The 14,680-nt window shown below is 39.4% G+C and overlaps 1 protein-coding gene across 1 annotated transcript; it reads left to right on the top strand.

Moving 5' to 3' along the window:
* The first annotated feature begins 669 nt into the window (after positions 1 to 669).
* LOC106065501 (serine-rich adhesin for platelets-like) lies at positions 670 to 14,251 on the top strand. The gene is made up of 6 exons (XM_056043131.1): positions 670 to 797; positions 2,328 to 2,547; positions 5,081 to 5,211; positions 6,714 to 6,783; positions 8,733 to 9,534; positions 13,958 to 14,251. The coding sequence occupies exons 2-6, from the start codon at positions 2,347 to 2,349 to the stop codon at positions 14,212 to 14,214; spliced, it is 1,461 nt and encodes a 486-aa protein (XP_055899106.1). The 5' UTR covers positions 670 to 797; positions 2,328 to 2,346; the 3' UTR covers positions 14,215 to 14,251.
* The last annotated feature ends 429 nt before the right edge of the window (positions 14,252 to 14,680 follow it).

Here is a 14,680-nt window from a genome sequence, read left to right on the forward strand (position 1 = left end):
AAACCAAGATATCAGAGACAGGGTTACAGCAGCGATTGGACCCCATGATGACCTGCTAACTATTGTAAAATAAATCGATTACTTATAATCTTTGGCCATGTTACAAGGTCTTCGGGGCTCGCGGAGACCTTCCTTCAGGGAACGGTGCCAGGAGGGTGGAGGACAGGACGACAACATAAAAGAATGGACTGGCCTGCCATTGGGGAGGTTCTGACTGGGGCAGAGGACAGAGAGGAATGGAGAAAGACGGTCGAAGAGTCTTGCATGGTGCCCCATCGGTCCTGTAGACTAAGAGATAGGTAAAGGTTAAAGGGTAAAGGTAATCAATGGACGATTCGATCCAGCTGGTAAAATATTGGAATCTAAAAAAAAAATCGTTTTTCATATCGATCAATTGACAGATTTAAAAAGAACACATTGTTATTAACCTTATCTGTAGAACAAATGAACTTTTAATTCGTAAACAAATCAAAGATGTGCAGTAGCACTGTCGACAAGGGAGATAATGCTGTTGTCATAGTCTGCATTTAGAATGAGGCATAGTTTTCTCCCTTAGCTTAATGCTAGTTAAAAAAGATAAGGTTAAAATAAAAACCTGACCATAAAAAAACTATTTCACAGAAATGATATTTAAATCTGGTTAGAGATTATGTGGTCATGTTGACTAGCCTCGTTTTGGCTAATATTATGCCTCGTTCTGGATATGTTTATTATATTGTTTGGCAATACTGTTCCTAGTAAAATATTAGCATAACACTTTTCTGTTTTGGATACGCAATTAAATTCCTGATCACTAGGTAAACATGAATTATCTGTTTCACTTCGGGCTAGACTTCTGCTAATTGAATCCTCTAAATTAACATATACACTTTAATGTGTATATTCAGTTTATAAAAATAAAATGTTTTTATAGTGAATTATTCGGGTGAGTTTAATTATAGTAATTTTTATCTCGACGAGAGAAAGAATTTTTAGATTTAACAATGAGCTTTGATAATTTATGTTAATTCTGTAAACCATAATAGCATCAATGAAAACATGAAATATTAACAATCGCAATACAACTGCTATACAATCACATACCCTGGGATTAGTAAGACAAAAACACCGATCTACAAACAATGTTTCCTAAATACCCCTCACTATGGTGCTGGTGATGAGTCATATAAGCAAAACTAGAGAGCAAAAGAAATGCGGGCGCTGTTTAACGGGTTGACCTCTAGCACACCGAAGAAGCTCCTTACGAACAGATGGGCCCCAGGCTCGAATACCGGTAAAAAAACAGGATTTCTTATGTTTTGGACGACGGTTGCCTTGTAGCACCAGAAAATTAGTAGAGCAACTAGACCGCTGTAGGCATCCTTTAGTTTTTAGGCGCGAGAAGCCTCCTTCACCAGATTACAGAATTACTGCTGATGCATAATGCCGCGCGTAAGATTGGCGTTTTCCATATTGAATGACACCCCAAAATGACAAATTTTGTGTATATATTTCCGTATATTTTGTGGACTTTTATCTTCGTATATTTTGCGATTTCGGGGAGATTTCCAGGAGCTCCTGGTAAATCGACAGGAGGGCGCGGGAAATCTGTTTTAAGTTATACAATGGTTTAATTTAATAATTTATACACCTTGATTTAGAGCGAATCCTATAGGTTGCAGTGGCCTAAGGCCGGCCCTGCAAAATTGAGGCGTATGCTACGCCGCCGGTCGACTAGTATCTTATAAAACTTTAAGTCATTTGAATAACCTCTATGTAAACAATATTGTCTATAGCGTTCATTGCTTCAATCGATCTGATCTTTAGTAGAAAGGTTATTTCGTATATACAGAATCCATTGTATGTTGGCATTTGGTTAAAATGTAGCAGTTAAAGGTTTAATAACTCTTTAGAGTTAAGTATCTCGTATTACCTCCCTTCCCGCTTGAACAGCCATAACGTGAATTTAAATTGCGAATGTTGTTTCTTAGCTTTAGCCTCGTTTCCACTTCGCCAAATTTGTAATAATACTGACCTATGAAAAAATACTACAAATGCCCATATTACCCGCCATCTCATATTGCCCCACTTTCCCCTAAAGTCTAAGTCAACTTGACTGGATGTAGTAGACTTGAGTAATAAATATAAATTGGTATTTTGAACAAAATCAAACTCACTACAAAAAAAAAACACGTCTTTTCACTCTGGCAATCTGAAGTTTTCTGCCGTATCCCTCACGACAATGTAGCTTATCTATTTTTGAAAAAAAAACTAAATATGCATTTAAAAAAATTAATTTCAGCAAAATGCTTAGTTTTAAACATTAAAGGATAAATGTGTAATTAAAGATCTGAATAAAAAGCCAGGATGTCCTCGACCCTACTTCTGGTGGGTCTGTTCTGTGTGTGCCGCCATGCTGCACTGACCTATGCCAACATGTATAGCTACAAATCAAGTAATAACATTGACCACATCTGGGCCTACACGCAACTCAATTACAGCGTCTACGTTCCGACCTGTGGCTGGAAGCTAATACTTCAATCCGGAATGGTCATTACCAACATGACAGTAAGTACCTAAGTGACCAGGTGGGTGTCTGAGTAGCTTTTGTTCCACATTTTGACAACGTATCTTATCTTATCTTATAAAATAAGGACGTTACTTCAAAAATGAAGATGATAACGACCTAGGTCAATCTAGTCATGCATGTTAACTAATGACCTAGGTCAATCTTGTCATGCATGTTAACTAATGACCTAGGTCAATCTTGTCATGCATGTTAACTAATGACCTAGGTCAATCTAGTAATGCATGTTAACTAATGATCTACATTCTGCCAAAGCTCAGGCAACCCATTCCATGCTCTAACAGCACTAGGGAAGCAGGAGCTTTTGTACAAATGGTCCTAGCATATGGGACGAGGAATGTGCCTTTATCTTTGTGTCTTTCTGAGTATTTTATTAGGTTTTGTTTTTGTATTTGAAGATTATGTTCAGTGTGTTATGTATAATTGCTACTTTACTTTGGAGTCTTCTGCCCTGAAGTCTTTCTAAATTTAGTGATTTTACTAAAGGTGAATATTTGATTGTTATGAATCTCACTGCTCTAGTTTGTGTCTGTTACAGTTTCTTAGTGTTTTCTTGAGTTTAGGGGCCCCAAACAGAGGATGCATATTCTATTATTGGCCTAACCAAGGTTGAATAACATTTTAGTTTATATTCTTATTTGTTTTTTAGATATTTCTTTTAATAAAGCCTAATGCTTTGTTTGATTTTTTAGCAGATTCATCACTATAGGAATTCCAGGATAGTTTTTAATTTATTATATCACCTATCTCCTGTGTTGCTCGGTAGATTGGTTTGGGACACTATGAATATTGGAAAGGCTGGCAATACTTTAAAATAAGGAAATATAATTATCTATATGTATAGATTTCAAATGTCAAAAAATGGAGATAGCATGCAGAGGTATAGCTAAACATGTACTTCATTGACAGCTCTAAATAATTTACAGAATTTATTTACACATTTAATATTGGTTATGCTTGCCCTGGGTTTGGCAAAATATGTATGTCACAGTTGGGGCTGCGCAGCCACAGGAAATACTGCATTTCTCACTGATCTTCGGACTAGAAGACAAGCCTTATTATAATTATTATTATTATTAGTGTGTTTAATTAATGTACAGTGTTTCTCCTAACGAATCGAATTCGACCAGCCCCTGAATTTCTCATGACTGTGGGGAGGGTGTGGTTGGGGGAAGGTGGTTGAGTGGTAAAGAGCTTGGATTCCGAGCAGATGGGCCTCGGATTAAAATCACGGTAAAGACGGGGATTTTTAAGAGTGTTTTGTTAAGGACACACAGATGTCCTTCCCCCTTTGTGGTTTTTCGACAGTAAAGGCGGTTGGTCAATGTGCTGGCCACACAACACCCTCGTTAACCGTCGGCCATAGAAACAGTTGACCTTAACATCATTTGTCTTATAGATCGCAAGTTCTGAAAGAGGTAATTTACCTTCTTACCTGAGCCCGCTGTCTCTCTACTTGCAAGTAGCACGCTCGGGATATTCGATGACCAAGAGTGTCAAGGTTTAAGGAAATAATAACCCTAACTTGGCGCCCGGGATAGCTACTCTGCCACCAGGGCTAGCTTCGATGCCTCGACGTGGCGCCCAGGCTAGCTACTCTTCCTCAACGTGGCTCTCGGGTGGAAATGGTTGCAAGAGGAACCCATTCCGTGATCTAATAGCACTAGGGAAGTTTAATCACTTTTCCTAGCATTTGCATACTTCAATATACTCAGCAAGAATTTTTAAGACCTAACAGTTTAAAACGTTTTACATTTTAGTTTGTTATTTAAACTCTCGTCTTTAGGTTTTTTCTCATAGCGTTTTGAGCCTACATTATAAGATAAGATAAGATTTGATAATTTTATTGATCCAATCAAATGGAAATTAATTTTGACTACAATTGACAACATCGGCGTAACTGCTGTAACAATAATTAGTATAGATGAAAAATTCGAACAACATTCACACACGAAAACACATACACATTCACAACCAGCGCTTTATAAATTTGACTTCTATGAACTTCTCGATGACGACAGCTGATCTTGTAACACTCTGACCGAAAGTGGGATAAAGGAGTTTTTAAATCTTTCTGTTTTAGTCCTAATGGAAAGGAGACGACCACTTCGTTCAGACCTTATGTAACAGTGGTTTAATGGGTGCAGGTTGTCATTAAGAATAAAGAGTGTTTTGGAAAGGCATCTTTCTTGGAAAAGCTCTTCAAGAGATGGTAGCTGTATTTGAGTGATGTGCGATGCTTTTTTAATTAGTCTATTTAGTCTAAGTCTTTGTGCCAGTGAAGTATTACCATACCAGCAGGTGATGGCAAAGTTAATTAGACTGCTGATGGTTGCTGTATAAAAAAGTTTAATAATTGTTTTTCTATTATGTTTGTTTTATATATTATATTATCATTAAAAGTATTATTATTATAAGTATTATCATTATAAGTATTATAATTAATATTATTATTATTATAACTGTAATTATTATTTGTGTAGTCTTTATGATTTGTTTTCTTGCGTTCTCAAGGGAGGCGACGAGTTTTTCACGTACACAAAGGTCGACGACTACACCTATTTGCTAAATTCCAAGGTCAAGTACGCTGACTTAAGTATATCAAGACCAAATGACCAAGACATCACCTTGATTGGACCTTTTGGGTATTTTATACCTAGATCTATATAGACCAGTGATGCCCAACCTTACTCATCCTGTGGGCCATTTTAATTTCCAACACTCGTGTCGCGGGCCGCATCAACAAATAGATACAGAAACGAAATGTAATTAACCTGAAACTATTAGAAAGTAGGAACCTATAGATGTAGTACCCGTAGTAAAACAATAGTACCCGTAGTTAACAATAGTACCCGTAGTTAAACAATAGTACCCGTAGTTAAACAATAGTACCCGTAGTTAAACAATAGTAGGCCTACCCGTAGTTTAAAAATATTATCCGTACTTTAACAATAGTACCCGTAGTTAAATAATAGTACCCGTAGTTTAACAATAGTATCCTTAGTTAAACAGTAATACCCGTAGTTAAACAATAGTAACCGTAGTTAAACAATAGTACCCGTAGTTTAAAAATATTATCCGTACTTTAACAATAGTACCCATAGTTTAACAATAGTACCCATAGTTAAACAATAGTACCCGTAGTTAAACAATAGAACCCGTAGTTAAACAATAGTACCCGTAGTTAAACAATAGTACCCGTAGTTTAACAATAGTACCCGTAGTTAAACAATAGTACCCGTAGTTTAACAATAGTATCCGTAGTTTAACAATAGTACCCGTAGTTTAACAATAGTATCCGTAGTTTAACAATAGTACCCATAGTTTAACAATAGTACCCATAGTTTAACAATAGTACCCATAGTTTAACAATAGTATCCGTAGTTTAACAGTAGTACCCATAGTTTAACAATAGTACCCATAGTTTAACAATAGTACCCATAGTTTAACAATAGTATCCGTAGTTTAACAGTAGTACCCATAGTTTAACAATAGTACCCATAGTTTAACAATAGTACCCATAGTTTAACAATAGTATCCGTAGTTTAACAGTAGTACCCATAGTTTAACAATAGTACCCATAGTTTAACAATAGTACCCATAGTTTAACAATAGTACCCATAGTTTAACAATAGAACCCAGTGTTCAGCTGTAATTGGGTCAAACACTTACACAGCTTGATCTAAACACAGAAACGTCATCAAACTTCATGGCACACATCACACGCTGGTCTCCTCCTCTGTCTGACAACTAGCACACTTCCGGTCATTCGCACATTTGTAAATTATACATACATACAGTCATTCATATGCATGACACCAAACAAAATAGTTCATCACTAATTCATATTTTTAAATTTATTCTTATGTTGTTGTTTTTTTTTTTCACATGTTTCGGATGTTCCTTCAGAGTTGAAAATAATTTACTTCCTAGTCCAAACCTCCCGCAGGACGACGGGGGATGGGAGCGGGCACCATCGATAAATCCGAACGACAGTCCAGTCTTAGTTTATACATCCGATACACATTCACACACACACAAAAAAATGTTTAGATTCGCCTCTGTTTTATGATAATCTGCACGGTAATGATTAAGTTATGACTTAAATATAATGTTGTCATTTAACCTATATTATTTAATTCTTCAGAACTAAAGACCCTGTCATCATAGTGGATTGGTTCTGTGTTTGCAATCAATCGACCCATGGCGATTGCCAGGTAAAGTAAACCTGTAACCTAGATGCATATTATACTGTTACGTATTTCTGAATCTTCTGGCTAGAAGTATTAGTAGGCATATTCGCCGTATTCCACAGAACAGACCAACGACACACTTCCCAGTGTCGCTCCAGGTCTTCCAAAGCTGAACCAAGTCGTACTCAAGTCTACCGAATCAGAGCCGCACACGTCTTACATCGACTGTATCGACTGTAACGGCTCAAGTCCACTGTAGTACGCTGTATAGACTTTAACGACAGTAGTCCACGCCAGTTAACTCTACCCTAGTTAACTTACTTCGAGTCGTACACATTTCTCTTCCACAGAGCCGCACACGTCTTACATCGTCTGTATCGACTGTAACGGCTCACTCACGACTCCATACGACTGACTTTCACATTAACTCTCTGGCTTATATAGAGTCCCTAATCGCTTCTCCAAAGTTGCACAAACACTCCTTGTATCCTCTGGAATAACATGTCAGGAAACGTCACATCCTGTCTTTATTTATACATGTAGATTCCAGAAAACACTCGCTGCAGTGTCATCAAGTCGGGGTCACACGTAGTGACCTTTATCTGTCACTGTTCATTAGTAACTGTCCCCCTACTTAGATCTGTTCGTCCCCTGGAACAACACGTGTGGACACGTCACATCCTGTCTTTGTTTGTACATGTAGATTCCAGGGAACACTAGCTGCTGTGTCATCTCGCCGGGGTCATACGTTGACCTCTACCTATCACTGTTCATTTGTAACAATACTTTGATATTTTGTTGCCCCTAGTCTACCCAAAATCCATCTGAACATCCACCCACCCGAATAAATAAACAGCCACCCACCTGCATGTAATGATGTAAGAACAACCACCCACCTGTATAACTGAACAGCCCCCCACCTGTATTACTGACCAACCATCCAGTTGTGTATCTGAACACTCCAACGCCTGTTTATTTGAAAATCCCACCGGCCGCTTAAATGAATGAGGTGTGCTATCTTAGCATGGACCACTAACCTATATACCTACACATAGTGTATTAGTGATAACTATGTCTTCAATTGTATAGCGCTTACCATGCCCTCAATTGTATAGCGCTTACCACGCCCTCAATTGTATAGCGCTTACCATGCCTTCAATTGTATAGCGCTTACCATGCCTTCAATCGTATAGCACTTACCGTGACTTCAATCGTATAGCGCTTACCATGCCTTCAATCGTATAGCGCTTACCGTGACTTCAATCGTATAGCGCTTACCATGCTTTCAATCGTATAGCGCTTACCATGCATTCAATCGTATAGCGCTTACCGTGACTTCAATTGTATAGCGCTTACCATGCCTTCAATTGTATAGCGCTTACCATGCCTTCAATTGTATAGCGCTTACCATGCCTTCAATCGTATAGCGCTACCATGCCTTCAATTGTATAGCGCTTACCATGCCTTCAATCGTATAGCGCTTACCATGCCTTCAATTGTATAGCGCTTACTAAGTTTTCAATCGTATAGCGCTTACCATGCTTTCAATTGTATAGCGCTTAACATGTCTTCAATCGTATAGAAATTATCATGTCCTAAATTGTAAAGCGATTACCGTGACTTCACTTGTATAGACCTTACCATTCCTTCAATTGTATAGCAATTACCATGTATTAAATTGTACAGCGCTTACCATGACATCAATTTATAGCCCTAAGCATGCCTTCAATGGTTTAGCGCTTACGATTTCTTCAACCAACATATCAGCTTTTTCATCTGCTCTCAAACATTCAATCTATGAACAATACATCAGATATATTATCCATAGATCATCAATTAACTTGTATGCTAATATACCCAACCATAAATTTGCTTATTTCTGAATTTATAATCTGACTATTTCTTTAAACTTTTAAAGATTGAATTTGAAGTACTTGTGGCTTTATCTCTTGTTGATTATATTAACTTAACAGATTGTATCTGATGCTAAACTTTCACGTGATCCATACTCTTCAGTTCAAGACAGCGTGTCGTCATCCACTGCTTCCTCTGGTGATGGGCAGACAACTACATCATCAACTCTTGCAGAGTTACCTTCTCTTGGATTGACAACTATTTTAGAATATTTGTCTTCATTTAGTCCTGAAGCTACCAGTAGTTCTTTTAAAGATCACTACACAATACCAGACAGTCCTACTCCATCATCTATGTTGTATCTCAGCTCAAAGACAGGGACTACTTTCAAAGCAACAGACGTCAGTTCTGCATTAGATGCATCCGTTAACGTGATACTAGATTCATCCGCAGCATCTGCTTTAAAATTAACCACATCACTGTCACCACCGCTGGACCTATCAACAGCAAAGCTAATAAATCTAGCATCAACACTAGAACCATCAACGACCTATGCTGCCTCGGCTACTACTCCATCAACGGTAGCAATAGTGCAAGCTAGTTTATCAACACTAGCAACATCATTTGTGTCATCTACAGAAGCAACATCCTTAAAGATAGCATTTTCAACGTCTTTTACCATCTCTTTTGCAAACTCTTCAACCACAGCAGCACACACATCAACACTGCCATCACTATCAACATCATCAGATACCATAAACACATCAGAAATAACAAATGTTACCCCAACCTCCGGAAGCAGTTCCGCTAATTGTATGACAACTTCCGTCTTGCAGTATACGTCATCAGTCTATCAGACGATGGTATCCATGCCAACACCTCAACAAGCTTCCGGTGTCAACCAAGCCTCTAGCACATTAAGTAAGTTAATTTTTTTTTTTATAATCATATCTTACAGTTTTGTATGAAAACCACTCTATAAAATGATTGTCCAGTGATGGCGACCTTTTTAAGCCTGAGCGCTATAATTTTCAGCCATGCAAGCCACGGGCAGCGGCCCCGAAAAAAATCCAATGGAACCGAACCTAAGTGGCTTCAAAATACAGTTTGGTCATCAGTAAATAATATAATTAGGGGGCGCGGTGGCTGAGTGGTTAAGCTCTTGGCATTCGAACGTAGGGTCCTGGTGAAGACTGGGATTTTGAATTTTGTTATTTTTAGGGCGCCCCTGATTTCCACCAAACTCTAATGGGGGCCTGACTTTATTTCGGGGAAAGTAGAGGCGGTTGGTCGTTGTGCTTGGTCACATGACACCCTGCTCGTTAACCTTGACTAAAGAAACAGAAGACCCTATTATCTGCCCTGTAGAAAAAAAATGTCTTTATTTAAGTTACATATCTTGTTTGTTTTTAAACCTGCATTGTAAAATGTTTTACATGTTTCGGATGTTCCTTCAGAGTTGAAGATAATTACTTCCTAGTTCAAACCTCCAGCAGGACGACGGGGGATGGGAGCAGGCAGGGTTTGAACCCTGGACCATCGATAAATCTGAACGACAGTCCAGCGCGTAAACCGCACGACCAGGCAGCCATCCATGTACTTTACATACAAGTTAATTAGAGATATACAAGCGTGTATCTGTGACGAAATACGTTCTCTCAATACAGAACTGACCAGTGCGGAACAACCCCCCCCCCCCCGTTTTACCACTGGTTAGCATTGTATAGCCCCATCTCAACACTAAACTGACCAGCGTAGAACACAAACAGCCTATTACACCAAGGTTAGATCCAACCACCAAATTATAGGCCAAAGACACACATCCCAAGTTACGCCCCAAAGGCCGAAACAGACGCACGCAACCGTAAAGGCCAGTTTGGTGTCCACATACACCAGTTTGAGTTGACACTCCTAACGCCCATGGCTATTCAAATCGCTCCCGTCCGCTGTGCCATCGAGCGATGGTCCAGCCTGATAATTGTTGCATGGTTCCGCTTTCATCCTCCTTCGCCCCCCCCCCCCCAAGGTCGCGGGTTAAAAAAGTCAGGTGAGTGAGCCCCAAATAAAAAGATTGGCTCAATTTAACAATTCTAAATTCGGAAGACTCGATGGCCATTGTATCGTCACTACTCTAACGTACCGCTCGGGAACCTCTAAAAGCCGGAGACGAAAGTTTCAGGTTAATGCCATTCTAGATCAGAATCACTGAGAAGTCAGAAGACTCTCAAGTCAACGATTCATTTGGGAACTTGTGTGTGAGGTAAAGCGGGTGAGTTGGAAAAACTTTATATCATTATTATTTAGTGTGTCTTCGCCTGTAACATTTATGTTCATGTATCATTACCATGCTAACACTTGTTTGCTTCCAAATATTACATTTGTAAATCTCTATGAATATGTGCTCCTTAATAACTCGTCAATGTTGACTGTACCCCTAACGGGGGACATCCACCCTACAACTTTGTTAACCCTACTGTCTATTTATGCATTTGTTATTCATTCATCCCCATATTCATCTGGACCTACTCGCGTCTAGATTATTTCCTTGCCTGAGCATATGTGCCTGTATATGTGCACATATATATACATTATAATTATGCTTGTTTTTGCTATGCACGTACTGTGCTGTTACCATGCATGCTTAGGCCAGAGAATCAGTCTCGCGTGTCTACCCCATTATTTTCGGCCGGTCGGCCTGCATTAGTTATGAGCCTTCTTCTACCCCCCCCCCCCCTTTTTTTTTTTATCTTGTCACGGTCCACTGGTCATAGCGACCGTGGACTTGATAATCTGTGGGTCAATGAGGTCACAGGGGCTACAATCCTGTAATATGTTTCCTCTGTTTCCCTCCTCATTTATGCCCCTGTCTTGTACATTTATATATGTTTTCGTAATATTATTACTATATTATTTGTAGAACAATTATTATTAGACCTAGTAAAATGCTGATTAGCAAGTATCTTAGTTAGTCTGAGGGAGACGCTCCTATCAAGGATGCGCCCCTCGCCAACCAGCCTGTATGGTTTAATAATTCAGGCTCCTCTCACGTCTCATCTCATAGCCTCCTACACCAGGGCTGGCGTGTTTTGTTGCCTGAAGGCAGACCTCAGCAGCTCTCCACACATTCCTGTTGAGGGTGAGTCACTTATCACTCTCGACAAGAACTGAAGGCATTCCATGCTGAAGTCCCAGGACCAGTCTGCGCCTAATACGGGAGAAAGCCCTCCGCGTGGCATCCTCATATTCATCACACTAGTGCCTGCCTACCTGCAGGGTACCATCAACTGGCTACCAGCACAGCGGAGCCTCAACTCACCCCACCCCGAAGGAGAATCTTGGATACAGATAAGTGAGAGACAGCCGAATAAGCAAACCATACACGAGTTCTATGAGCAACATCCCCGTGATGATATTGGCTTATAATTCGTTATAAATCATTGTGTACACCCCCCCCCCCCCTTTACTCGCTGATTGTATTTCTTAATTATTCTTTATTAAATATTTGTTCTTCCACAAAATCATTAAGCTTTGCGTTTTGCTTATGCCTGTCTATGTGCCTATATAATACCAACAAAATATTGACCACATGGTGGCTCTAAGACTTTACCCCTAGGAGTCGTAGGCCATCATCCCCATCGGAAAAGTGCAAACGGGCCGATCGGCGGAGTTATTCCACCACAGTATCCACGTCCACAGAAAGACAAGGTCTATATGTCTACGCAGCCGAATCTGCAAATGACTAATAAGTTACATTTGGTATCGTTGGTAGTCACAATTTGTTAAATGAATTCAAAGATTGTATATCGAAATCTTTAGATGCATCAAATGTGAAGCAATCTAAGTTTTATTCTCCTTCACAATTTCATTCATTTTTTTACCTTTACCTATCCCTTAGTCTGTTGGACCGTTGGGGCACCAGGCAAGATTTGTCGACCGTCTTTCTCCATTCCTCCCTTTTTTTTGTGCCTTGTTTAGAACCTCTCTCAATGACAGGCCTGTCCATTCTTTAATGTTGTACTCCCATCGCTTTTTCTGTCTGCCTCTTCTTCATTTCCTGGCACTGTTCTTTGAAGGAAGGTCTTTGCGAGCCCCGTAGATCTTGTAATGTGGCCAAAGGTTTTAAGCTTTCGTCTTTTTACAATAGTTAGCAGGTTGTCATGGGCTCCGATCGCTACAGTAACCCTGTCTCTGATTTCTTGGTTAGTGATGCGGTCTTTGAATGTGATGCCTAGGATCCTTCTGTAGCACTTCATTCATAAAGTACCATAACTCTATGAAAGTTGTGTATTTGAGTAGTTCTCATTTAATTGTTTAGTACTAATTTTACTATGCTGCTAGTGTATGATTGCTGATTGTACCTTCTGGTTTTAGTAGCAGACGGCGCAGCGTCTGACCTCATGTGTCCAACATAAAAGCAATGTTTATATTCATATAGATCATATAGATAAGTCTCTGTGACTATCCTGATGCTATCAATTAATATTTTCTAGGCCAACTGTCTCAAATGTTACTAATTATATTGACCGTACTCCTCAATTACTTCCCCTTTTTAAAGGCACGCTCTACAATTTTCCAACTAAGAACTGGACACACACCACTATTAAATTACCACCTGAACAAAATAAACTCCACACAACTCCCCCTTTGCAGACACTGTGCCCACCTCTTTGAAACCGTCAACCATATCCTCTTTGAATGCCCCTCCCTAATCCACCTTAGCCAGACCCCACTTCCACTACAGCCCAACATAACCAACACCCTGTACGGCAGTGCTGAACAACTGAAGAAAACAGCACACTTTTTTTCCTTGGCATAGTCTGTAAAAGAGCTAACAGCTCAGCAGCAATAAATCTGGCTAGAAGAAGAAGAAGAAGAAAGGCACGCTCTGAGTTCGATTGCTTTAGTACGCTCAGCTACTTTCAATACATTCCCTCCCTCTAAACGCGATTTAAGCCAGTCTGTTAGCCTTTCTAAGCCAGCCCTCAACATTTGTTTACTTTTGACTTGATTGATCTCAACTTTCACGTCCATTATACCGTACAATAATACTTCAAGTATGATATAATATAAAGTTCTCCGTCTCACTTATGCCATTAGCGCATGAGCGGGTTGCCTGAATCAGTCAGGAAAACTACTGAAGTAGCAGAATTTATGTCTAAAATTAACGGGACACGGATTATCATGCATGATTAGATTGACACATTCGTATGACGTGATTATCTTCTTTATTCAAGTAAAGTCTGTAAGATGAGATTAAAAAAAACACGTCCGTAATTTATAAGATAATATAACATACCTGATACATGGATAATATGACTGCGTTTTTTTTCTTGTGTGTCTACAGCAGATTTCAACCTTCATCTGACCAAAGCGCCAGACCTCTGTCATGTGAACGACACAAGAACGCTGTCCGAGGCCAGGCCCCACTTGTTTGACTGTAGCTTCTTGTGCAGGGATGATCTAGCATGCCTGGGAATTAACCTCTGGGAGGCAGGGGGTCATTGCGACCTGGTCTTCAATGTATCTTCAGGGGACGGGAAGCCCAGAGGTGGGTTCTACTTTCTCCCAGGGTGCCAGTTTTATTTCCTTCATAGAACTTGATGGGATTCTTGTATTAGAGTTTAGCAGTACACATCTCTGTGTTAACATACACATCTCTGTCTGTGTTCAACAATACAAGTCTCTGTGTTAATATACACATCTCTTTCTGTGTTCAACAATACACATCTTTGTGTTAATATACACATCTCTGTCTGTGTTCAACAATACACATCTTTGTGTTAATATACACATCTCTGTCTGTGTTCAACAATACACATCTCTGTGTTAATATACACATCTCTGTCTTTGTTCAACAATACAAATCTCTGTGTTAACAATACACATCTCTATCTGTGTTCAACAATACAAGTCTCTGTGTTAACATACACATCTTTCTGTTAATATACACATCTCTGTCTGTGTTCAACAATACACATCTTTGTGTTAATATACACATCTCTGTCTGTGTTCAACAATACACATCTCTGTGTTAATATACACATCTCTGTCTTTGTTCAACAATACA

The sequence above is a fragment of the Biomphalaria glabrata genome, chromosome 10, assembly GCF_947242115.1.
Source record: "Biomphalaria glabrata chromosome 10, xgBioGlab47.1, whole genome shotgun sequence".
Classification (NCBI taxonomy): Eukaryota; Metazoa; Mollusca; class Gastropoda; family Planorbidae; genus Biomphalaria; species Biomphalaria glabrata.